Source organism: Corvus moneduloides, chromosome 3 (genome assembly GCF_009650955.1).
Source record: "Corvus moneduloides isolate bCorMon1 chromosome 3, bCorMon1.pri, whole genome shotgun sequence".
In the NCBI taxonomy this organism is placed as follows: Eukaryota; Metazoa; Chordata; class Aves; order Passeriformes; family Corvidae; genus Corvus; species Corvus moneduloides.
In genome coordinates this window covers 64764765-64790967 of record NC_045478.1, presented here as the reverse complement: position 1 = coordinate 64790967, position 26203 = coordinate 64764765, and the positions used below count along the sequence as shown (strand labels likewise).

Genomic DNA, 26203 nt, shown 5'->3' with positions numbered 1-26203 from the left:
ATTTTCATAGTAGTGCCCAGAATACCTATGGTGCACAACTCTAATAATATCCAAATCCTCCAAATGGTGCATATATGCTTTAATAATGGAAAGCTACATGTGTTCCTAAATATTACTTAGCTGTTTCCTTAATTTTTCCTTTGGCTATCAAGCCATTTAATGAGTCCAAAAATCTGCAAATTGTGGCTCACACATTATTGTTGAATAAAAGCAGATACGGATGCAGACTATTCATATTCAGCACAGTAACCTGTTTCTCAGATAAAAGAGAGAGAAAATGTTGCTCCCCACTGTCAACTAAAGATTCATTGAACCTCTTGCTCTCCCATACTGACAACTGGTAACACAGAGTTATAACTGGACTCCTGCCTTTCCAAGGTCTGGACTGAAATTGCATGGTATACAAACCTTTTTGGGATTCTGTGCCGCTTGCACATTACTCAAACAAGAAGCCAAAAAAATTACATACACTGTGCGTTACATGCACAGTGTTCATGCTTGTTTAAAATTTCATCCTGCAAGGCAATGTTGTTCTACTGTTTTCTGCAGCAAAACTGACACTTGACTAAATTAAAGGAGACTGTCTCTTCTCTACACAAGTTTCTTTTGTTCAGTGAAAGAGAACACGAAAGGAATTATGAAAACAGGATAACAAGGTCAATGACGTAGAGACTGGTAAAGGAAGAGCCACTACCTCCACAGAATGACAAAAACAACTTAAAAACAAGTCACCATTAATTCTCCTGTCAATACCAAATAAAGAGCTTGGAATACGGTGCACCATAGATTAATGAATACCAAGTGCAGGCTGATACAAAATACACCTTGTATTTCAGCAGTTTGGCATTTTTATTGCAGTCACTTGTCTGTATGCCAATTTTTCAGAGACAGCCTTGGAACCTGATTAACATCTCCACAGGCTCTAGCAACAGAGGCAAAGAACACAATTTCTTCATTTAAAAGTGATCCTGACATAGAAAAGTTACAATAATGTAGAAAAAACAAGCTAAGTGATCTCTTAGTGATCTAACCTTTTATTAAAATTCACCAAGAGGTCACTTGTCTTCATTTCTTCACCCAGTTGCATGACCTCTTCAACTCTGACTTTTAAAACATCCATTCAATATGGTTCTGTGAGTTAATGAAAAATAACCTGAAACAACTCAGATGTTTGGCATTTGCAGCCCAAGTCACCAGAAGGCTGGATTAGTAATTTATAAAAAACCTACATGAACATATTCTGTCAGATGTTTATATGGGACGTGAGGTCTGCAAGTGGAAGAACTTAAGATTATCTAGAAGTGCCCAGTATCAAATACTTGGATGCTTTCTGTCAACAGCTACCAAAGTGTATTTTACTTGTTGCACCATGACATTCTTATCCCCAACATCTACTACGATCTTAACAAAAACAGATTTCTAATGAATGGTCACGAATGACTTGCTAACCAGATTCATATTGGGAGAATCCATATGATTCAGGAGTCAGTGCTCTGCTGAGACAAACTGAAGGCACAGGTCCCACTCTCCACAATGATGCCATCTTAAATTGTTCTGTAAACTTCAGGGATGCAACTTTGTAAGAACATCCCTGTCAAAATACATTATATTAAAATTAAAATTTAATGCAATTTCAGATTCTGGGACCCAAATATATGTATATAAGTATGATAGCAACCATAATACCTAAGTAGATGTGCAACATTCTTCGCTATTAGGCTGGATTTTAATACTAAAAATTATAACCTGACTATGGGTCTCTCTAAATTAGATGATTATTCATTAAATTTATAAAGCTATCAGTGCAAATCACTGACCACAAAGATAATTCAGAGACTTACACAGTTTAAAAAATTGGTGTATTTGACAATTAAAAATTTTCAAAGTAATCTATCCTGCTGATATTTTTACAGATCAAAAAAAGACACTCATTCTACACTGTCTTCAACTATTTTGTAAACTGCTTTTTTGATTTGGGTAAAAAATATTTAAAATAATCTTATTAATATTCTCTGTTTTTCTATTAGTTTAAGAAGTTCACTCATTTTTTTAATGCTTATTTTAAAATTATTTTATAATGCTGAGATTTTTGATGTTGATAAAAGTGGTATGAAAAACTTAGCAAAAATCTGATAATTTTATTTTTTAAAGGACTGAGACCACAACCCCTTCTCAGTCAGGTCACTTTGATGACCTCTAACATCCTCATATACACTCTGTAACTCAGTATTTCGTTTTTGCTTGAGGTCTAGAAATCTGTAAATATTTGGCTGTAGAGGTCCTGAAGCCTCCAAAACTTGAAGTGTTCTGAGATTCAGGCATCAATGCTGACAAATCGCTGAAACAGTAAGAACAACTTAAAGGAAAAAAAAAATCATTTCAATCCTTATCTTTTCTATTAGAGTAAAACAAAGGGTGGAAAGCAATTTACTCTCCCATTTATCCTTGCTTTGTTTTCTATCTTGTCAATCTCTCTGTTTTGGTCATGGCAGCCTCTCTTATTTTCATTCTATAAATGCTTAAAAACTAGGACACATTTTTATTAGCTAAAGCCCTCCACAGACTCAGTGAAAAATCTGTATAGCAAATTCAATGATTAAAAAGGGAGATGATTCCTTCTATCACTTACACGAAGAGCATTTTAGAGAGAAGAACAGCATGTAAATGTGCACAAGTCAAGTAAAGATGATTGCCAAGCGTGAGAATTATTCTTGTCCCTGGCAGCTGCTATGTGAGAAGCAATAAGGTCCAGAAGCCTTGCCGGGCACAACCAGTGACAAGAATATCATTATGATCCATCTGCAACCCCCAGGAGATGCAAAATGCCTCGGCAATCTTTTGTTCTAAGCTAAACTAGAAATCCAAAGCAACAGGTTTCCAAGCCAGGACATAGTGAGTGTCACCATATGAACACCTCCCTGACCCCCTCAAATGGTTTTGAATAAGGGCAAGCTGACAATACCTTTCAGAACTACAGAATAGTGGTATCACACATTTTATAGTAAATGTGTTTTCTTTGCCTGCATATTTACTTGCTTTGTGAGGAAAGAGTGTTGGGTTCGTAAAAACAAGTGAGTCATGAACAAGTCAAAATATTTCCAGTAAACTTATTTTTGCCTGAATACCCTGAGTTAACTGAAACCAAAACATTTTGCAGACTTGTATCAGTTTCACTGGCTTGTGATGAATAGGTGCTACAGGCTGTGGTACATTTTGCTGAAATTGTTAGTTACAGAATAACAGAATCAAGCAGGCTGGAAAAGACCTCTGATCATTGAGTGCAACATGACCAATCACCACCTTGTCAACTAGACCATGGCACTCAGCGCCACATCCAGCCTTTCATTAAACACCTCCAAGCACAGTGACTCCACCACCTCCCTTGGCAGCCCATTCCAATGTCTAATCATCTTTTCTGTGAAGAACTTCTTCCTAACATCCAACCCAAAACTCCCCTGGGCCAGCTTGAGACAATGCCCTCTTGTCCTGTTGCTAGTTTCCTGGGAGAAGAGCCGATCCCCACCTGGCTAGAACCTCCTTTCAGGCAGTTGAAGAGAATGATAAGGTCTCCCTTGAGCCTCCTTTTTTTCCAGGCTAAACAACCCCAGCTCCCTCAGCTGCTCCTCATAACACTTGTGCTCCAGACGCTTCACCAGGTTTGCTGCCCTTCTCTGGACAAGAGAAGTTTCATTTACCTTCATTCATTTGGGGTCTAACAGCCTAACTGTGGAAATCCTCACCTGACACTTTTTTTTGTACTTTCATTGGCATCTACCACTGAGAACCAACACAGAGTGATCTCTTCCCAGCGCCTGGCACCGCTGGGATGAGGAAGGGCTATCTGGCTGCCAGGTTTACAGGAAGCAAACGATGTATCTACTCATGATACCTCATGTGCTAGTTTCCACTGAAAGAGAGAGGAGTGGTTTTGTCATAGTGCATTTGGACTCATTCTGGCCGGCAGCCCTGGTCTTCTCTTGGATGAGCCCCGAGAATACAAAAACATAAGCACTTCAGCAGGCAAATCACCTGCTGCTCTTTCTCACTGTGAGAGATATTAAGTCATTTGCCTAATTAATATGGGTGATTGCTGAGATACCTAAGGACAGTTGAAGCAGAAAAAGATGACGTTAATCTTCTTGGTTTGTCTTAATCATTTTAAAAGGGTTTAATGCCTTTTCCTTACTCAGTGATGCAGGTGAGCCATGACTCCCAGCACATAACAAAGAAAAAAACAGGAGCCAGAAAGCATCCTAGACTATGCATGGAACATTTCTGGAGCACTACAAAGGTTGCCTCTCTGCACAGAAAATTAAGCTGGTTGCTAAGACTGAATGAAAATTGAATTAAAATAGAACTTATGATTTCAAAACAAGTCTCTGGGGGTTTTGTACTCCTATCTACGAGTTTCCCTTTTGTTATGGCAATCCAACATCAGTTATGTTTTTAGTAACTTCTTTCTTCTAGCTAATACTTTCCAGCATTTTACTACCTTCCCTCTGCCTTTTGCTTACTGCCTCTTTCTAGATCTTTGTACAGTGCCTCTTCTTCCTTTCCTTTCAAACTCCTCTTGGTTCTCTGCATGCCGTATCTGTGACAATGACTCTAGAGACAATTCCACCTGGAAAAGAAGTAATATCTACCTCTCTGGGGACAAAATAAGCATTGAACTAGTTTAGTTTTGTCTTTAATATGTGCTTCACTGGTCCTTCCACTGCTTATTATTGCAGGACAATATAATGATTAGACACTTGGTGTCCTCTTTGGGCATCAACCTGTCAAGGCAAAATAGAAGTTTAATGCTATATCAATAACTTGTTTATTGCTCAGTTTTACAGCACTTTTATTGTAATCTTTAAAAAAGGCATACTGAATCTGAAGTTACTTATATCTGCAGGATGGGACAAACCAAAGCTGTCAATCACATTATACAGCTGCAGGGATTGAAATAACGTTCTAGCTTAAGTACACCAACAAAATTCCAGTGATAGTTTATGACCAAGTAATCACATGGGACTCTTCCTGTTGTGGTTCTCTCTGAAAGATACATGTGACACTCTTGCAGAAGACATCCTTGCTTCTCCTCAAGAGTCCCTCAACACCATGAACAGCAACAGGAATCTGGAAACAAGACAGTGAGTGGAGTAGCTAAGTTTAATATTGCTCAATGCACTACATTTGCTTGTTGTTGTCCATGTTAGCACAGGTTAGATACTGCTGCACTAGTATTTTCAGAAGTGCCGTCTACAGCTGCTATTCTGCATTTGCTACTAATGCATTTTTTGCTACAGTTCTTCAGATGATCATTCAATGATCTAAGTTTGACACAGGACAGTGCCTCCCAACAGGGTAAGTCCAGAAAATTTACTAATCTGTGGATGAATCTTGCCATTCTGGAGTGATTAGAGCTCCCAAAGTGGCAGCACAAGACTTCCTCCAGCATGGTTAGCATCACCATGAAGACAAAGCATGGTGCCATCTGCACAACGAACATGGTAAGCCATTCCATGAGGCATGTCTGGGGCACCTACAACACCCCTCAGCACCCAGAGCTGACACTTAGCACTGAGACACCTCTAAATGAAACATCCAGGTCTGGGTAGCCATCCATTCAGCTACCTTAACCATGAGCACAGGTTTCCCTGTCATACTTTTTGCCTGTAAGGCAAAAAGAATACTAACATTCCTGACACCCAAGAGATGAATCCTTTTCTATTATATCTCAACACACAAAACAGACAATTCCCCTACTCCTTCCCAAGATAACAGAAAAAATAGGCAATGAAGAAACATTCTCCTAGAACAGACCCTTTCCCACCTCTCTCAGAGCAGGGGAGCAAGAGACAGAGGAGACAACTGAGACAGGGAATCCTTCTACATTACACAGCAGCTGGGCTGGGATGAACATCAGCATTTACTCTCTGACCTCTGTGAGAGCTGGAAGTTCTTCTTCCCCATCACTAAATCATTGATGAGCTAGGACTAGGTGCCACTCACAGCAGACCATGATGATATTCCTGAGATACTCCCTACATCATCTTCTATACTTCTAAGTTAAGAATAGAAGATGAAATGCTCACAGTTCTTCCACACAACTGCTTTTTCAGTCTTTTCACAGATACTCACCAGAACTACAGTTTTTATTCATAGTTCTCTAATATCTTCAAGAATTTGTAGACAAATGTTTTTATACATGAAACTTAAGGGTCTTCCAAGGAAAAAAATACAACAAACAAAAATGTTTTGTAACCAACTTTGCATGACTGAGCTTAATTTAAGCCCTTTTATGACACACCAAAAGGACTAGAAATGCATGCTCTTCTAGTTTATTCCACCTGCAGTTTTTGAGGGTTTAAGCAAGGGAATATACAGTGTCCGTCTTCAGGGATGCACTTCGAAAAATCACAGAATCTGTAGTGCAGAAGAAAACACCTGGAGGTAATCAGTGTGCTCAAGTTATCTTTCCAACTCATTAGAACTAAAAATCAATGCCTTATGATACAATCTATCATATCACGATTCCAGCTTGCAATGATAAGCAGCTAATGCTATTTGGAAAGCTTGTATTTTCTATCTCAAGCTGTTTGTGAAACAGCTTCTCCTAAAATAGTGTTCTAGGTGCAAGGTGCAGAAAGATAAAAGCAGATTTACTCTGTCCTCCAAGACAGAACTAGTTCACAAAGGCATCCTTGATCCTGATTTAGCACTGCAACTCATGCCATTTTACACATGATCAATCAGTACAAGCAGAAAAAGCAAGAAAAAAGAGGAAATATGAGAAACAAAGAGACAGCAAAGTCCATTGGAAAAAACTGTTGCTTCTAGATTGTCATGTCAGAGACATCTGGAACCCAAAACGCTCTTTCGTAGCAAATTGCAAATAGCCCATATGCAGAAGAATGAGTTGGAAGATAAAGACAAGTCAGCAAAAAAAGCAAAATTGGAAGCAAAATATTTATCTGATTATCCCCAGGACATGTGTAGAATTAAATTTTATGATCAACTTTCAAGATTTTCCCATACAGAATTCAAGTCAACTGACCTTCTTTCTGTCCTAACTCTTGTTATTTCCTACTAGTTATCACAAAATAGCAGCATCCTTGGCATCATTCAAAGAGATTTCCTACTTCTTTACACACACTCAAGAAAAGAACAAACAGTTTCTTCTGGGTTTAGTGACAATTAAATGATGCAGCCGCTTGCACGGTGGCATAGGCTAAAGTAGAAGTGTGTGACTGCTGTTCCCGTGGTATTTGGAGCAGTCTTGTTTGCCTCACACTTATCTTTGAAAGCAGGAACATCTTAAAATAAAAGGTCAGAGGGGCCAGTAGGGAACTAGCTGGCAATACTCTAGTTTTGAAAACATCTTGTGAGCCAGATTGCTCCTACTGAGGAGGACGATTTAGATTTGCAAAGTTAGGTGTAAGGTCAAGTGCTCAAAGGCATCAGAGTTACAATGCCAGCACTGACTGCCTTAAGTATAGAGCGTGTATTCACTTATGGGCAGGGTGGGGGTTGATGTTTTTTGCGTTTTAATCATCACTCAAGAAATTAAGAATTTGAGGGAGAGGGACATCAGCTCAGGTCCCAGCCCTGGCAATACACTGCAGATTAAATGTGTCTCAATAGTCAAGGGAGGGGAATTATCTTATGATGCTTCCTTTCCACTGAGTCCTGGCAGAAGGGCAGGCAGGGAGAGAAGACATGCAAGTGCTCACAAAACTTCACACAAGGAGATTCTGGATAAGGAGAAAGTTATAGAAATTAAAGGAAATAGAAGTTATTGCCTTTAGTTAGCATGAATTTGTAACCTGCCCTGGTTAAACTCAGAGAATAAACTACATGATTTAATGGCCCCCTTTAGGAAATAATTATTTATTTTCTTGTATTTGTGTGATTTTTGGTATCAAACTCTCCAAACCTCCCACTACTGTCCTCACTCTGATACGCAGGTCCAGAGGAACAGGTACAGTCTTTCTAATCTTGTTTCTCTCTTTTATTCCCACTCATCCCATCTTCTGTTTCTTACACAAATAATCCTATTATCAATTTTCAGCATCTGCATGATCAGAACAACCAGGTCCTATTTACATGTCAGAGCACTGAACAATTCAAAAAGCAGTGGCAGTCAGCCCATTACACAGTTACAGTACTCCAGGATCTATACCTATTCCCATTAGGTTTGCAAATGAGATTTTGACTGCTTTCACTTGCAATTCAGGGCACACTAATGGTGGAAAATATACTGCACATACAGTGGCACCACAACAGCAAACACACAAAATATCGAAAAATAAAAACACAATTTGTCACCAATCCTGTGACTGTACCTGTACTTCTGTTTAGCAGAACTCCCCACGTTCCACCCAGAGCCACCTGCTCCACACAGCCCCATTTTGTGTTGTGCAGTGTGACCACTCCCCATGCACAGAGGCAGAGCAGTGCTCATGCACTGCTCCAGACCAACAACAGGGACAGGAAGGACCAGCGAAGGGAAATTCCCAACGACAACATCTTTATTTCTCCCTGGTGGAGGGTCAGAGCACAACAGAGATGTTGCAGGGTCACTGGCATACTGCAGACCTTGCAACGAAAAAGAGAAGTGCCAAGAAGGGACAGGACTGCTTGACACCTTGTTCTGCTGCATGTAATTAGGTATCTCAGAATTAAACAGCCAGATTTTCTGCTAAGCATTGGGACAACCAAGAATCAGGTCACACCTGCTGATGTTAATTTTACAACTGCAATACTGAGATGTGAGTGCTCAGATTGAGAACCTCTTCCCCATTCTGTCAGAGATGGATTTGCTAATCTCCTGGTTATAATGCCAGGCACATTCTCTCCTACTGATTCCTGGAAAGAGAACGTATGTATTGTTTGTATTTATTCATGAAGATCCCCATCATGTTAGATGAAGTGGCCACAGACAAATATGTATGTAGATATATCGTGCACCCAAAAACATAGCTTGGATTCTGTCCTATATAGTCCTTTATAAATTAAAAATATCAGCTGAGGTGGGAAGATTGTGTGTAAACTCACATTTTAAAGACAGCTACTACTTTGTGCTCTTCATCAACTACTTTAAATATCTTCTACAAAAGCAGTTTGCCTTACTGGCCATCCATTGTAAGGTGGAACCTACTTGCTGTGCTGAAGTCAAACAGGAGAAGCAAGAGCCCTTAGAGAAAAGTCTGGCTGTCCAAAATCCACCTTTCTAAAAAATGAACTGTCATTTGACTAAGGGACAGAAACTTTTAACAGAGAAATAAAAAACAACTGAAAGTTAAATTTTAACCAAGTTAGGCACTTTAAGAAAAAAACCAAATCCTATAATGTAGTATATTCGTCTTCCCCACAGGAAAAAAAAAAAAGTCGTGTGTCCCGTAGGAGTCAATGACAGCTCAAGGCTTGACCTCGGCAAGCTGTCAGCCTGCTGAAGAGAGAGGGAAAACTGTGCAAACCGTGCTGCGGCTGCTTCTGTCGGCGGGGGTTTTGATGCAGGCGTCGAGACCCGTGTGCGAGCGGCGGGAGCACCTTTGAGGCCGTATAAGTTTTTCCACGGGGGAAGAAACCTCCCGGACCATGATCGGAGTCTCTCGTCACGGGGTGCCACCGCCGGACGCGGGTCACGGCACTGCCCGCTGCCCCACACTGTGCCCTGAAAGCCCCGTGGGGGCCGTGGGGCTGGAGAGAGGCACGAAGGAGAGATGAGGAGATGTCCCCTCCTCCACCAAATTCCCGGTCCCTGCAGCCTTTCTGTGCCCAGAGGGAAGAGAGGCCGGGGCGAGAGCCCATCCCGGGGCTCCGGTGCACGGCGCTGCGGGAGAACAAGCGGGAGAGCCTGCACGGCAGCCGGGGCGTGGGGAAAGTCGAGGGAGACCAGCGGAAAATAAATAAGTAAAGACGAAACTCTCCTCCTGAAGGCGGACGCATTGTGGCACAGTTTTCCTGCGGCGGCGGGCCCGGTCCGACAGTCCCGGTGCTCGGCGCCCGCCCCCCAGCGCCCTGCCCGAAGCGGGCCCCCCGCTCCCCCGAGCGCCCCGGCACCGCTGCAGGACGGCGGAGCGCCCCCGGCCCGGCCCCGCACGCCGGCCCCGCTCACCTCATGGCCCAGCTCCGCGGGCGCCGCCCGCTCCCCCAGCTCCGGGCCGGGGAGCGCAGCAGCGGCGGCGGCGGCGGCGGCAGCAGCGACTCCTCCCGTCCCCGCGGCAGTGCCCGGCCCCGGAGAGACGCCTGGCGGCGGGGCGGCGGCGGGCGGGCCGGGGGAGGGCCGGGCCGAGGGGCGGCCGCGCCGCGTCGCGTCCCCGCTCCGCCCCTGCGGAGCGCCGGGGCAGCGCGGGGCGGGGGGCGAGCCCCGAGCGGAGCGCGGGGGCGGCGCGGGCGTGCAGCTCCGCCGCCGGTGGTGCCCGAGCGCTCGCTCTGCGGCGGCGCTGCCGGGAAACTTGCTCTAGCGGAGCGCGAGTGCCGCGGCTGTCCGGCCGCCGATACTGCCTCTGCCGTGGCCACGGAGTTGGCCGTACTGGTGAGGATCCACAGAACGCCCTGACCTGCACTGCTGGTGGTTAACAACTTCCTAGGAAGGCACTTCACAGGACTTAGAATGTCCTGCACACACGTCCCGGCTTTGCTTCCTTGACTTGGGGTTCAGTTGCAGACTCGCACCCCCCAGGCCGAAGGGGAGGGCAGTGGGTGCACGTCCCCTGAAGCGATCAGTGGCTGCTTCTTCTGGTACTCTCACGGGTCATCCCCGCGGAGATGATCCCACCTTTTCCGTTACCACCAAGCTGGATGGGAGTTTGAGCAACCTGACCTAGTGAAAGGTGTCCCTGCTCATAGCAGGGGTGGGGTTGGACTAGATCATCTGTAAGGCCCCTTCCAACCCAAACTACTCTATCATTCTATGAGCCAGTGTGGACTGCACCGGCTGACTCAAAAGTTGGCTCCTCACGTTATAAATGAGTAAATTTTGCAAAAGTTCGACACCATTGGGGTTTAGCAGAGGAGGGAAGTTGAGATGGGTGTCGCTAGTGCAGGGTGTGCAACGTGCAATAGGTGACGCCAGCAGTGTCTTTCCACCCGTTTCTCCAGCCGGGTTGCCGTGGGCTGTCCTGCCCTCTAGTGCCTGCAGCGCCAGCTCCCTCTGGCCTCTCTCCGCTCCCCCCTGCACGCACACCCAGGAGCTGCAGACCCCCGTGCACCCCCCGTGCCACCGTGGGCGCAGAGCTGTCCACCCTGCGGCCCTACCTGCCTGCCGGGGACAGCTGCTCCTGGGAACACTGACCCAGCAAGGAAACGGTGTTGCTGCAAAGTAGCACAGATGTACTTCTGTGAGGGGGACTGCCCCACCTGTGGAACTGGCCTGTGAACAGACAACTAACTACACGTGGCAGTGAAGGCACATTTTGTCAGTCATGTCTGGTACTGCTTCCAGTGAACCGGCAGGAAAGAACGATTACAAAGAAAACCGAGACTGGACTTAGCATGTAGTTCCAGCCCCTCACCTCCAGGAGGGGCTCTAAGAGAGGATGCTAAGGAGGATTTTGCGCAGGCAGAAATTCCCAGGGGCGGGTAACTCTTTGAACCTGACAAGCCTGAGGAACAGCTGCTTTGGCTCTATTGACTGCTGAGATGTCCATTCAAGTTTGTGTGAGGAAAGGAAAGACTAACACGAGTGAAAAGCAGTTTATTTAATTGCTGTAGTAACTACCTTTCAAAATAAGGAAAGCAAGGAAATATTCTTCCAAGAACATTATCAAAGCACTTGCAAAGGTTATTATGATGCGCTCAACATCCTTCTCACAACCTTCTAGCACAGGCTGTGGGACAGCATTTCTTTCCAACCATAAACCTCCCAGGTTTTTGATGGATTGGATTGTGTAAAAGGAGACAAAATTTCCCTGCCATTCATTGCACTAGTATCTTCTCTCTTGATTCTTACAGCCTGAAGTCAGCAATTCCAGCATATGGAAAACATGTTTTAATGCTCTACTGTTGCTTAGGTTAATCCTTCAGCATGACTAGGGCACAATACCTGTAAATAGATAGGAATTAATTCCTTGTTTCTAAGCCATTGGTCTCCATTTACTTGATGACTTGCCTGTTTGTCACTCAGTTTCCTAATCCAGTGCTCCTTCTTGACCTGATTATTCTAACTGAGAAGAGGTGGAATCTGAAGGCTATTCCTCAGCAACAGGTTGGTCAGCCTCTTCTTTCTCTGCAACTGGTTGGTCAGCAGCATCTGCCTCACCAGACACCTGGGGAGCTGCATCTGTTGCCCTGGGCTCTTCAGCAGGTGCCTCTGTCTGATCAGATGGAGGTGGATGGCTAAATTCATCTAAGCGTTTTTCAACCACCACACGAATCAAGGCTGAAACAGAGATAGCCACCATTAACAAACATGGAGGAAAAACCCTATAATTTGAGATTTTTTAATACATTACTGACCTATAAATCCTTACATAGAGAAAGAACCCTGAAGTAACTCTAAAAATGAAGGAATACCTAATTGAGAAAAAACATTTCAGCTGCTGTAGCCAAATGATTGGTTTACACTCACAGCAGTAATTTGAAAGAGTGCACTTGGGTATTTTTGTTGATTTCCTCACAGTTGCTTCTCACTCCCAGAGCAGGTCACCCCCCCACAAACAAGGACTAGTCACGTTACACACAAGGTGATGTTTTGGGCCGTCTTCATTGAAATAGGTTAAAAATGGATCTTTAGAGACTTTCCCTATGTTTCTACATAAGAGGATATAGAAGCCACTAAATATCCTCTACAAAATTTGAGGAATATGATTTGCAGTTCCTTTTGCAGAGATGATGTTTACTCTACAGTGGGTGAGTGGGTATAAGTCAGGAAATATGGATGATAAATAGCAAATGGGCTGCTTACATTACTTACTGGCCTGCCCCAGGTATGTCTTAGGACTGGAGCAAGACAATGATACCTGGTTAAAAACTTAAACAGATTTAACAAGAAAATTATAGATATTCTCATCAATACTGTATCCTGCAGCAACGTTCTCCTTAGGATGTTTATTCAGTACTCAGACTATTTTTTTCTTAAAATAAGAGAAATTTCCCTTCCTTCTGAAGAGCTACATGAAGAAGTGATCCTTGAGTGTACTTACTGGCACATGTATCAGCATAAAATACCTAACAGACAAGCTGTAACTGTCCAAATCATATTATACCTTAAAAAATAAAGTTCAGGGTCCTGATTAAACTAACAATAAACCCAAAGGAAGCAAACACAATTGTAACACAAACCCAAAATCCCAGCAAGAGGAAAACTATAGCAATGAAGATGCAACTGTAAAAAGTGGTTTGATCTAGGAGCACACTGCTGGGCACACATACACCATACTTTTGTGCTTCTACACAAGACAGAGTCCAGGTTTTTCAGGTGTTTCAACTACAGCCTCTGAACTAATAAAAGAGCCCAAATATTTAGTTTGAACTAGCCCAAAAGAAGACTGATATTTCAATCTATTTCAAAAGCAAGGACATGACTATTGACTGATAAGGAGGTAAGCCCTTGTTTTGATGAAAAATATTGGTCACCTCACTTTTTAGTCAACCATGGCCTGCCATCATCCTCCTTTCATGCAGGAGAATAATCCATAGCCCTGGGAGCTTACACAAGCAGATTAAGAGACTTTCATGGTATATATGTGGCAGTACACAAGGTGGGTTTTTCGGTTGCCACTAGCACATTCAGGTGCACTACAGAGAACACTACAGCAGTGGTGGCTGGGTAACACAGAGGAAGTAGAAGCTTTATAGCAGAAAAAAACAATTGTGTTCTTTAACCATTCTGGTCCTGACATATGTGTTGTATCTCCCAGCATTAACACATCTCAAACAGTATAAAGCCAGAAGAGAGTGGATAGTGCAGCATGACTGACACTTCCATTGTTTCAGCTGAATATCAGTTACCTACTTGTATGTAGTAGTAGTTTTCCAATATTAAAAGATGTTAATATAGCAAAAAACCCAAACCAAACCAACAAACAAACACAAATAAACAAAACCCCCAACACAAAAAGCCATGGGTACTTGGAGCTTTTCCTAAAATGTCACCTCCTACTGATGCCTAGGTTTTAACTTTTATATTTTCCTGATTCTGTACTGCCTAGAGTGTAACTCTGAGGTTTCTTGTAGCTTGCTAGTTTCTGCTCACTTGTGCTAGGTAGACATAACAAAGCCTCTCCAGGCCTGCTCTCCAAGGTCACCCAGACCATCCTAGGCCCAAAAAGTATAATCCAAAGAGCTTCTAAGGGGGGCCAGCAGAGGGGAAATTACATCATTGAACTGAAGCTTTAACTGGAGAATTAACCCTGATATGCAAATGAACCAAACCTATAAAGGTGTGAAGAACTCGTGACCTGTCGTCCATCTTGGGGTTCATTTTTGGCAATAGCCTGTGGCTCCCAGGGTGTACCTTTGAAGGCTTTTCAAATAAATACCTATTTTATTCTTTTACTCCTGTCCAGTCTGTGTCTAGGAGGCCTCTTAAGGCATCACTACCTTAACCCACAGTGACCATATAAATGTGACATTTGTTCTGATCAGCAAAAAAACAATTAAAAACATCAGGCAGCCCAGATTACATTCCAGGATTTGGTAACTTACAGTCAAGCATCATCCTTCCCAGAACCTTCCTCTGTAGTGTTTCTTCCACTTCTGACATCAGCCATGGAAGGAAGTCTGTCTCAATATCTGTAAGAATTTAGCAGGAAGAAACAAAAAGAAAACATCACTTTATAAAGGATGACCAACAGGACTTGGTGGCTGTTTTTATTTGCTATGACAATTAAGGGATGAACTCCCCTGCCAAAAGGCACTTGCTCTGTAAGAGTCAGATAAAATCTCTCAGATGATGTTTGGTTTCTTACCTCCAACCTCTCTTACTGAGGTTCATCATCATTACAGACTCAGAGCAGAGTCCTCTGAACTGCAGTTGTTTTCAAAGAGGTCTAGCACACTTGAAGGGCTCAGAAGAGATGAGATACACAGCCATGTTCTAGTGAGATCCAAATAACTATCCTGAACAAGTCAGGAGAATAACATTTCCTGCCTCACTTTCCAAAGACATTTGGCTTCTGGTCTGTTGAAAGCATTTGTTCTCTCTGACTAAGGAGTTCTTGCTTACCCGTGTATTTCTCAAATGATACTATTTATACACTGTGATCCCAAAGCCTGCCCTGGTTGAAAACCACACTCAGTTTCTGCATTGACCCCATGATTTATCCTAGCGAGAGTGTAACCATTCCCAAGCTGTGGTCTGTGCCCATGTGGAGACTGGTGAAGTGGGATGGAGCAAGGTAGCTCATAAGAAGTGCTGCTGATTCTAGCGGCTTGGAAGCCACTGATATACAACTCCAAAATTGTTTTCTGGGCCCAATTCTAATTGACTAATTTCTCCCTTGTTCTGATAATCATTACAAAATATTCAGAATGGCAAACTGATTTGTCTGTTCTATAAAAATACATGTACTTCAATTTGGATCTCTCTCTCTCTCAATCCTAACCACCCATTTATTTCTCTCCAGTTCCAGAGCAGCTCTTCTCTTTGTCACACTGTCAGCTCTCACTTATTCTTCACTATTTGTACAGATGATCAATAATGTTTGTGTTAAAACTATGAGTTCAGCCACAAATGTAAATTAATAAAGTCTTATGACATTATTCTAAATAATAGGACAATATGCTGTGTTTCATGGTTGTTTTGAGCTTTATATTACCTTGCTCACATATTTAAAAAGAAAAAAAACAAAACAAACCTCTTTCTATAGGGTCATAAAAAAATCCACTGGCATGAAGATTGTTGAAGACTGAGGGAATGAGATCAGCCAGGTAACGCTGAGCGAATGCCCGAGCTGCAACTTTCTCTGCAGTCTCTTTCTGTTTCCTCAGCTTTTCCAGGTGCTCAAGTCTGCGACGTTCCTGTCAAGGCAATTATGCATGTAAAACTTAGAGGCCTTTAGCTGTGACTCCTTTGATCTAGATTTTGAAGAATTATCACAGTGTGTGTCTCATAAATAAAAAAGATAGTCAAAAGTACAGGTAATTATGATCTCTACCTGGTATTTGCAGCCTCTGACTTTCACTAAAGATTTCATTAAAGAGTGCTTGAAAGCAAGCTTGTACTTTATCTATGGAGTATTAAAATACCCCCAAATTACAGGGAAACACATTTCTGTAGTATTCTTTTTCTGATTATGGCAAGTCTATAAAATAAAGGCATCACAGCTGGCCAAATGAAACCCTTTTCTGATGCCTTAGTACACATTAATCTCATGACTTTTTGCTTTATTATTGCAGATCAAGCTGTTTGTTGGCCTTGGAATGTGATGAAGTTGGATAAGTATTTCCCAAACTTTTCATCTTCCAATATTATATCCTATTTCATGTATAAAAAGATTAAAACTCAAATTAGTTCAGGAAAACATTAGAACACACAATTATACAAAGCTGATGAATAGTAAGTAATTAAGTCTTGCCTTTTCTGTTTATTCCTATTTACTAAATATTATTAATATAGCATAATACTTGGCGATCTTGAGATGTACATGTGCACACAGAGTAGTGCATGCATTGGGTGTGAAAGACTAGGTGTCTCTCTTAATTCCAAGCACTCTATTTGTTTAGTTATTATAATGAAAAGGCTTAAGAAACAGCTGCACCAGGTACAGAAGAAAATGCTGTTGGGGTTTGGCCTTTTGACCAGGTGTCCAACTACACCAGGTCACTCAAGTATGACTGCTCCAAGTAAACACAACGGTGTGGTGCTGTTGTACGAGAGCAAGTGGCAGAGTGCAGCTGTATGTCACCAAAATGCTTTAAGGTATATCAAAGCTGACAGTACCCTTTTGGGCATACCCAGCTTATATCACAGCTTGTCGTTCCGCACTGGAAATGTTTTTCTCCCTTCTGACATCATTCAGACAGGCCTTGCCCTGAGGAAGGCTTACCTTCTCCTCTCTGATTCTCCTATCCTGCTCTTCCAAGCGCTGCAATTCAGCCAACTCTGCATTACGCAGCTCTGCGAAGGCACGCTGATGGGACCACAGCTGGGCCAGCTCTTCTTCCTCCATGACTTCCAGCAAAGCCTGCTCAACTGTTTTCCCAATCAACACTTCCAGGATCGGCTTAACTTCAATATCAAAGTCAAACAACTGAGGATGGGAGTCAGAAAAACAGAGATAAATGTCCCTTGATCACAATTACTCTTAACAAGGATTGGCAAGGAGAAAAAGGATAAAAAAGCCCTTGTACTGAAGTCCGGCTGGATAAATGCAGGTGCAGGTGGGGGACCAGTGTCAGCTAAGGCAGAGAGAATCATGAGTGCTGCTGGGGGCTAAGTAGTGAGTGGGCTGGAGTGAGACACCACACACTCTCCCACAGCCCCTGTGCGGACTGCCAAGCACTTCCCTGGACCCTATTTCTGTGTTCCCAGTCCCTTCTTGGGCTGGACACGTTTTACAGAAGAGAGCATTTCTCAACACTGTAGTTCATAGCTGAAAGCAGCAGAACCAGTGCACATGGAGACACATCTTCCTTAATTTTACACTTAACCTCAAAGCAGACATTGGTGAGTTGGGTTTGGGGTTTTTTTGCATGTTCTGTGAGGATTAGTTCCTTTCTGTTTCTATTTCAATTTTGTATCAAAAATGTGTTTTGTATGGGAGCTATATTTTGACGGCACTTGTGGACCTGACTTCATACCTCCCCTTCTTCTATTTGTGTGGCCACATCTTTTCCTGTTTTGGCTGGTATGAAGAGTGGAGTGGGTGGTCTGTCCAAAAATTCATCTGTTTGACACTCTCCATCAACCTCTATTATCCGATCACTAATCTCTTCCAAATACAGTTCTAGAAACAAAAGCACAATGAATACTCAAAGTGGGATTCTTTTTATTTTATCTCTCAACTGTTTTTGATGACTCTACATTCTGAATTACATCCAAAGAGTGCAATAAAATGTTATCTATAAAGTTTAAAAAAAGGCCTCTCAAAACACAGGTCAGTTTGCTGCATAGGTCAGTAGTTCACCTTAAGCAAAAGTTTTAAAACCTTCAATTTTAAGCATATATGAAACTTCTCTGATTATACTGAAAATGGAAATATATGAAGAAGTCTTGATTAATGTTCAAGAATGTACGCTGAAAAACAGACCTTCTGGGAAAATGTCACTAATTAACAAGTTTAGAACCTCTGATTCCAGCATTCTATGATTTAAACTTATCCTTGTATCCAACTTCATCACCAATTTAGCAAGTGAATATAGATCAGCAAGTTTTTGTTTTCAGACAGATATGAAAAAAAGGCAGCCTTCTACCTGTCTGCACATGAACATGTTCTCTGCCTTCCACAGGCTCTGGCGTTCCTGGTCGGATTTGCACGTGTGTAAGCTTTCTGGCCAGTAATTTTTTCTGTGCTTTCCTCTGCTTTTTAACCTCAGGGGTACTGGGCTGGGTACTCTGAGCAGGGGTGAAGAAGAAAAACACCCACAAAACAGAATAAATTTTGTACTTGAAAATGATACTCAATTGCCTCTACAGAAAAATGAAGGTTGCTCTTTGATTTTAATGCTAGCTATCTAGTATTTTGGATTTACTTTACTGGGTCCTGGCCCCATATTTTCAGTTGACTTAAAGACTGTATGGCATGAAATTAATAAGTAATGCTAGCTGCCTACAGACACATAATAATGGCATCTCACACTGAGTAATTAATTAATTAATTTGTTATGGGAAAGTAAATATTGTATACAGAACTTTGTAAGATAAAGTATATTAAAATGGTGTGGTTTTTTCTGACAAGTAAGTTTTCAAATTTTGAGAGGTCAAATGGACTTACGTCCAGTTATCATATTATGAACAGAATTGTTTGCTAGATAAAAATTATAGGACCAATTATTGCTGATGAAACAAAAGAAACTCACAATAACTTTTCTATTCAGTACTCTACCTATGGATTGAGATAAACATCAGTTTTGAACTTCTTAAACAAAACTTACATAAAATTCACTCTAAGAAACAGCTACTGAACAACACAAAGCTATTTTCAACAGTAGCTTTAAAAAATACAGACTGCTTTAAGTTCATATATGATCAAATTATCTATGTAGAAATATTCTCTGAAAACAAAGTATCACATTTGGGTGGGACTCTGAGCAACCTCGACCAGTGGAAGGTATCACTGCCCATGGCAGGGGGTTGGAACTAGATGATCTTTAAGACCCCTTTCAACCCAAACCATTCTAAGATTCCATGATTTACTATTGTATACTATTGTATATAGCAGTAATGCAAACAAAATACTTTGGCATCCTCACAAGCAGCTTTTGCATACAGCTGGACCATTTAGCTCTGCTTCTATGGTAGGAAAAACCAAACTCTACCCCACGACTCAATTTCCCAGGAGCTGCAATTCTCCCTGATGACACCTCGCATATGATAACAGATTATCCAGTAATGACTTGTGCTCAGGACCATTACACTAAAGAAATGGAGAAGGAAAATGAAGGAATCAAGTACTCAAAGGGAGGGAAAAAATCAGAACTGCACAAGTTCATATGAAACTACATGCTTTAAGAATGAGCTGGAAACAGTTAGAGGCTAGTTTAACTGGAGAGCCTGTGACTACGTGAAACATTGGAAGTAAAATTACAGCTTCGGTAGTTAAAATTATAAATCAGGAACAGCTTTGCTGCCCTCCCTATGACTTTCCCACAAAACTGTAGTATGATCCACACTCAAAAAGCCCCATACCTCCGGTAGGAGGCGAATGGACAAAGCGTTTCCGCGCACCACTCTCGGGTCGATCATGATGTTGCCGTAGCGCCGCGGGCCCTTCTCCCTGCGGCACAGCACAGACAGCGCCGGTTGCGGCCCCCGCACGCCGGGCACGAGAAAGGCAGGGCGGCGGGGGCTGCGCTCCCCGGGAAGGGCCGGCAGGGAGCTGGGCTGAGGGGAAAGGCGCGGAGGGCAGCGGGGCAGCAGCCCGCGGAGGGCGGCGCGGTCCGCCGGACACCAGCACTCACGTCTCGGCGGCGTTGGACTGCTCTCGGTACTTGGGGCGGGGGAGCAGGGAGCGGGGCTGGCTGCAGAAGCTGTAGGGCACGTCCAGCTCGGGCGCTCGGATGGGCACCATGGTGGGCTCCGTGCGGCAGCTCCGACTCCGGCTTCGGGCGGGGCGGGCGCGGCCTGAGGGAGCGGTAACGGCGTCCGTCTCCCGGGCAACGCGCGGCGCATGCGCGGGCGGGTGGCCGCGGGCCGCTCGGGGCATCGCGGAGTGGCGGCGGGCCGGGAGGCGCCTTAAGGATCATCCATGGGCAGGGACACCTCCCACTAGACCAGGGTGCTTAAAGCCCCATCCAGCCCGACCTCGAACACTTTCAGGGTGGGGAATTCTCAGCCTCTCTGGGGAACCTGCTACAGTGCCTCACCACTCTTCCAGCAAACAATGTCTTCCTAAAATATAATCTAAATCTACCCTCTTCCCGATTGAATGCATTCCCCCTTGTCCTGTCACTACATGCCCTTGTAAAAAGCCCCTCTCAGCTCTCTTGTTGGCTCTCAGGTACTGGAATGCGGTGGCCAGGTCACCCCGGAGCCTTCCCTTTGCTGTGCGCGGCCTCGCCCCTCACGGAGCTGTTCCTGCCGGGACGGAGCCAAAGCCTCGGGAGGAGCCGGCCCGCTGGGACCTGGGAAAGCATCACCGTAACCCACAGCGGGTTGGGCTTGGCAGCGCTGCGGGGCCCGCCCTGGCCGAGGCAATGAGAGCGTCGGACCGCGAGGTGTCACCGTCCTCCCGCCGCCTCGGGATAAACTCCCCAGGGACTCGCAGCTTTCCCGGGAAACGCGAGGTGCCTTAACCCGACCTGCACTAGCACTGGCTTGAGAAGGTTGGCTGGGGGGTCGCGAAACCCTTTTGGATGGCGTGCTGGTGGCTTAAGTGCTGGTGTCCTGGAAGTACCGGCTCTAACAGCTGCACTCCAAATTTGTGTTTTCCACACAAGCTGGAGATTTGGATACTGTAAAGGTGTCCTGTGAGGACAGATACAAGATGAGGTGAGTCCTCACTATGCCATCCCACCCATGGTGAGATGCACTCCCTGCCAGGGCAAATCATGAGGAGGTGTTTTCAGCTTCTGGAAAAATTTTCCATTAAGAGAAACATAAAAGCATTGCAGGGTTACTGATACAGTGATAGCCTTTCAACCTCTGTGAGTAGGGATACGCCTTGATTATTTAGCAAGATTTAGCATATAAAATAGCCTATGCCCTTTGTTTCTGAAACCTTTGGTTTAAATGTAATTCACGTGTTAAATTCTGTTTATTTCAGCTCAGACATCTGAGTTACTGCTGCAGACATCTGTGCTCCACCACAGCCCCGAGTAGACAGTCCCAGGCAAAAAACTGGAAACAGCAGAGAGTACTTCGCAGGAGGCCTCAAAGGCATGGGGGAAGCATCCTGTGGAGCAGGAGAAACTATTTGAAAAAGAAGTTAAAAAACCCACCCCAAACTAAAAGCCTGCCAAAAAGCCAGGTGTGGGAGGCAAGGGGGAAAAAAAGAATGTTTTCGTCATTTATTATTGGGCAGCTTGCAGAGTCAATAGAGGAATGGGAATTGTGTTGACTCCACTGTTGCTAGCTGGGTGGTGGGACAAGTGGATATGGGCCTGCAGAAGTACAGTGCAAGTGTCACTGGGGTAGGAGGGGAGAGAAGTCCTTCAATATTTGCTTGTGTCTGGGCAAGCAAAGTTAATGAATGAGTTCTCGATCCAGCCAAGCCAGAGTACTATGGTCCTTAAATTTGACCAGAACCAATACAATCCTTTGATTTTGAAAACTTGACTCATATTTTCTGAAAATTTAATTTTGGTTTTATGGTTGGCTCTACTGCTGTTAGACGGGGGACTTGAAATCTGGGTAGACCTTTCCAAGATTGTTAGAGATCTGGTGTTTCTGTTCACGTGAGAAACAGCTGCAGCATAGCCTTAAAAATGTCAGTCTATACCTGTCCAGAGTGTGCTTGCAGAACAACCCTAGAAATTGGGCTGTAACGGACTGGAGAGGAGGGCAACTAGAAGATGGCCTGTAACCACTGGAGCAAGGATTCCTGAGGAGCTGCCTGTTACCTATTGCACACAAATCTTGTGAAGATGAAGGTGTTGCATCACAGGTTCATTTTGTTAAGCTGGCCCCAGCTGGTGTCTCACTTTTTGGGAGAATTTCTCATTCAGCTAATATGTTCGCTGGTTGAATGGCAGTGACTCTCCTCCTTATCTCTGTGAAACACTGCTACCCCCTGAGTTAGCAGTTCAGTGCAAAGGTCTCTGCAGGTTTATAAGTGACAAAGCTATGCCCAGAAAAGCTTTTTTCCCTTGGCCCCTTTTATGTTGGTTTGTTGTTGGGGTTTTTTTTTGGTTTTTTGGCTAAAAATAGCTGGTGAGTTCTGGAACATTTTGCGTCATCACAAGACTGAGTAGAGCAGGATCCAAAAACATGTTGATTGTAATCAGATTGCTGCCATTAGTTGCTCTCTGGATCTTACAGTAGCAATGACTGTTTCACATATGCTTTAGAGGATTTTCTTGGACCTGCACGACAGCAGTGCCAGAGGTATTGCCTGGGAGATGGGCCTACCTAGCAAGGAATGAATCAGCCCGTATCCCATATGGCAGCTAAGAAAGGTCTTTTAAAGTGCCTTCAGTTGACTTGAAAGCTGCAGAACAAGGGCTTTATCTCCTTCCAGGTTTGCTATGGGTCTGTTAAAAGGCCTTGGAGCCAAAACATACTTTTTTGTTTGTTCGTTTTCATGAGAATCTCCTGGCATTGTACCATGCCTTATGGCATGCCCTTGGCTTTCTTCTTTTGGATGTGAAACAAGTTTATTCACAGCAAAGCAAATGTGAAGGTGCCAGTGTGTAGTAACAGAAGATGTACACCCACTATTTCCTGCAACACTTGGGATGCATTCTGTAACTAGTGAATGACACCTTGAAATACAATAAAAGGGATCTACAGTGCTGAGCCTGGGTCTTCCTGTGGCCCTAGCTTGGATGTTGCTAGATTGAGAGACCTTGTGCCACAGTGCATCATACAACACAATGCTGAGCAGACCAGCTGAGTCCAGTTTCTACCATCTTAACTTTCTGCAACTTAGTCTCATAACTAACAAAGGAAGGAGGTTTGTGGGTATAGGCAATGTTTAACTGTCAAGGAAGGACAGAGAGGGGCATAATGCTTTCCTAGAGCATTTTCTCTGTCTGGAGGACCATGGCTGCTTATAAAATCACAGGAATGCTTCCCTGGTGTAAAACTGTGTAATTATATGAAATTTGGTTTAGATTTGGTTCTCAATGGCCCTGAGATGGAATTTTAATATATGATTCTTACCCTCTTGAGCCTGCAGTTAAAGGCATGGATCTCCCAGTCTTAGAAGTAATCTATTTAAGGCCAAAATGCCACTGCTTTCAAATAGACATGAAAGAAGCACAGAGCAATCTAGACTGAAAAGGACACTGGAGGTCTCTAGTGTAATCCTCTTGGCAAAGCCAGGACAAATTCAAAGATAGATCAGATTGGTCAGGACCTTCTCCTGACAGCTTTTGAAAATCTACCGGGATGGAGATGCTTGCAGTAGCCTTGAAAATCTCAGAAATCATCATGCTGCTGCTAATCAATGCCCTGAGATGTCTGATGGAAATACAAAAAAACACAAAACAAATGTGGAGAGCTATCAGTGTGACTAAAAAGATGAAAGAATCACAGAGCCCAAGTGAGGTGTATATGAACTATTTGTCCTGATGCTGTGAGAGAACAATTAATAGAAGTGCCCTGAAACCTATTTCAGCTTGCTGCAGTGACGTGATCAAAGAAAATTAGCAATACTGTGTCAGTATTGTATCAGTGGTGTCTGCCAGATCACAGATGGTGTCTTGGCTGCTGTTAGTAGGTGCTGGGTTCAGTGTGTCAGAGATAAACAGGCCTGGTCCTAGCAGGGAGACACTTAGCTTTAAAAATATAATGTGCCAACCTGAGATTTTTGATGGATGAGAGACATAGAAGGAAAAATAAATACTGGAGCTAAACTTGAGTTCTGCTGGGGACATCAATATATTTTTAATAAGGGTTGTTGATATGTAAACATGAATAGAAAAAAGTGCAGATCCTATCACTCGTATCTTCAACCCAAGCTATTAAACTTCCTTTTCTTTGCAGCAGCAGTTCTGTGTTTGTGGAGTTGGGCAGGACTGAAAAGTTTCGGTTCTCAAGACCTTAATTTCTCTAACACTAGTGAAGAACCAGAATTTATTAATTGTGGTTTCCAGCCAAAATTTACGATGCTGTTTCCCCCTACCACTTCACCTCTGACTCTCAGCACCATTTTCCCTAGGTTGCCTTCCCTCCATGTTCCCCACAAACTTTGTTTTTCAGTGGTACAAGCCTGCTCTTGGGGCTGCATTCTTGCCTTTTGCCACCATGTGCTTTCAGAGACAGTGACTAGAAAAAATTATGGAGGGGTGACAAAGCACTTTAGAGGGTGGAGCACACTGAATTTTAAACTGTCATTCATTACAGTTGCCAAATGAAAAATCAATTGTTGGTGACCTTCCTATTTAAGCTCAAATAGATTGTGTGCTGCTATATTGCTCCAGCCCCTTCTTACCTCTCCCTGTCTTGAGTAGGGCTCTCCCACTCCATCCTTTTGCCCCAGGAAGTTCTGCCTTATTTTTCATCTCCCTGTATTGAGGGCACTTGTTCAAATGCACTAAACTTGCAGAGTAAGACACAAGTCTGATCTGCTTCTGTTGCTCCTTCACTGTAGTCTTGGTGTTTGTCCATCTTGATATAAATTACCCTTTATCACATCTCTGGGAGGCAGATCAGTATCACCTGTGCTTAATTTGAGATAAAACTGCACGGTCCAAAAACTGCGCTGGGTAGGAGGCCTTTTGGAAAAAGCAGACCAGGATGTTGAACACCCTAACTACAAGTCTCTGGTCTTTATCTCAAGATCATCCTCCCTGATGAACTATGGAGAACTAGTGGCTGCTCTGCTCTTTCTCACACCCAGGGATTTCTCAAATGCCATGTTTTCTGGTGTCTGTAGCTCACAAGATGGGTGTGCATCTCTGTATTGTACCATGTAACGTTGTGTACTCCTCAGAGTACAGCACCCTGAGAAGTTGTTGAATGATACTGTGGTTGCTGTCTCACCTGGTCACCAGTTGTACTGAAGAAATCTGGTTGATGTATTGCAGGCACAGCTGCACAGGTTCACTTGCTGTGTGAAGTCACAACTTTACAATGGAGAGAGAACTGCATGGCCCAAGACTGTGCAGCAAGTATGTGGAAGAACAGAAAAATCCCTAATCTGTATTGTAAGAGCATCTTCTCTGATCACCTGACTTGGAAACTGCTTGGATTTGGCTTTAATTTTTTTTTTTTTTAAATACAGTTTTGTAATTTTCAGCATAGCCTGTGGGATACTGAAGGTGCAGGCTTGAATACGGACTGTTGCATCTGTCGAGGAGGTTGGTGGGAGGTTTGTGGGTTGTAGGAAGGAAGAGTTTTGAGCAGCCGTTGGATCAGTTCTGTAAATAGACTTGTTGGCTGAAGAGCAGGTTTTGTTTAGAAAGTGTGAAACCCTTCATAGACACCTTTTCATATTATTACCCATCAGAGGAAGCAGAGCTCAACAGAGTCAACTGTGTTTAGAATTTGTGAACCATTTGTTCAGACTTATGTGCTGACACCTCAGTTAGAGAATAATCTGTGGTTTCCTCTTCCTTAGTAGAAGATCAGGTAGAATTTGGAATAGGTTTCACTCAGAAGTGAAATTTAAATTGATGTATTTAGCACAGTGAATGGTAAAACAATAAATTATTGGTAAATAATTGGTAAATAAATAAATTGGTAAATAATAAATAAATGGCAAAACTATTAAAACAATAAAAGCTATGTATTTCTAGAAAAAGTTATTATTAGATAATTAGCATTTCTGAATAACAGAGAGACAGAAAAAAACAGTTGTTTACTTAGCATCCACAGAGACTTGCAGACAGCTACATATATGATAGTCAGCTGCCCATACGAGGATTATATCACTTCTCCAACAGTGGTTGCTCTTTTCCCATGGATTTTTCTCTATCATTGTCAGACTTTTTATTTAAAAAGTTGCTC

The 26203-nt window shown here is 43.3% G+C and overlaps 2 protein-coding genes and 1 long non-coding RNA gene across 6 annotated transcripts in view; 1 reads left to right on the top strand and 2 right to left on the bottom strand.

Annotated features, from left to right (window-relative positions):
* The window catches only part of PLAGL1 (PLAG1 like zinc finger 1), a 50001-nt gene extending 39778 nt beyond the window's left edge, over positions 1-10223 (bottom strand). Inside the window, exon 1 of the mRNA XM_032101969.1 lies at positions 10106-10223. The gene's annotated coding sequence lies outside the window, so the exon portion shown is untranslated. The remainder of the gene's footprint in view (positions 1-10105) is intronic.
* Positions 10224-11670: 1447 nt separating this feature from the next.
* Positions 11671-20573, bottom strand: RSPH3 (radial spoke head 3). 4 transcript variants are annotated; one of them, XM_032101966.1, is made up of 8 exons: positions 20053-20312; positions 19781-19868; positions 18346-18487; positions 17734-17879; positions 16980-17183; positions 15789-15951; positions 14638-14724; positions 11671-12370 (listed from the first exon to the last, which is right to left on the bottom strand). In XM_032101966.1, exons 1-8 carry the CDS (start codon positions 20295-20297, stop codon positions 12180-12182), a joined length of 1266 nt encoding a protein of 421 aa, XP_031957857.1. In that variant the 5' UTR covers positions 20298-20312; the 3' UTR covers positions 11671-12179. The 4 variants fall into 4 exon arrangements, with proteins under 4 accessions (XP_031957857.1, XP_031957858.1, XP_031957856.1 ...); XM_032101967.1 differs by lacking the exon at positions 18346-18487 and having other exon boundaries at positions 20053-20573; XM_032101965.1 differs by having other exon boundaries at positions 19781-20278.
* On the top strand, positions 19996-24237 carry LOC116440800. Its single transcript, XR_004238768.1, has 3 exons — positions 19996-20078; positions 20592-21082; positions 21357-24237. It is a non-coding gene; the product is annotated as an uncharacterized LOC116440800 (long non-coding RNA).
* The last annotated feature ends 1966 nt before the right edge of the window (positions 24238-26203 follow it).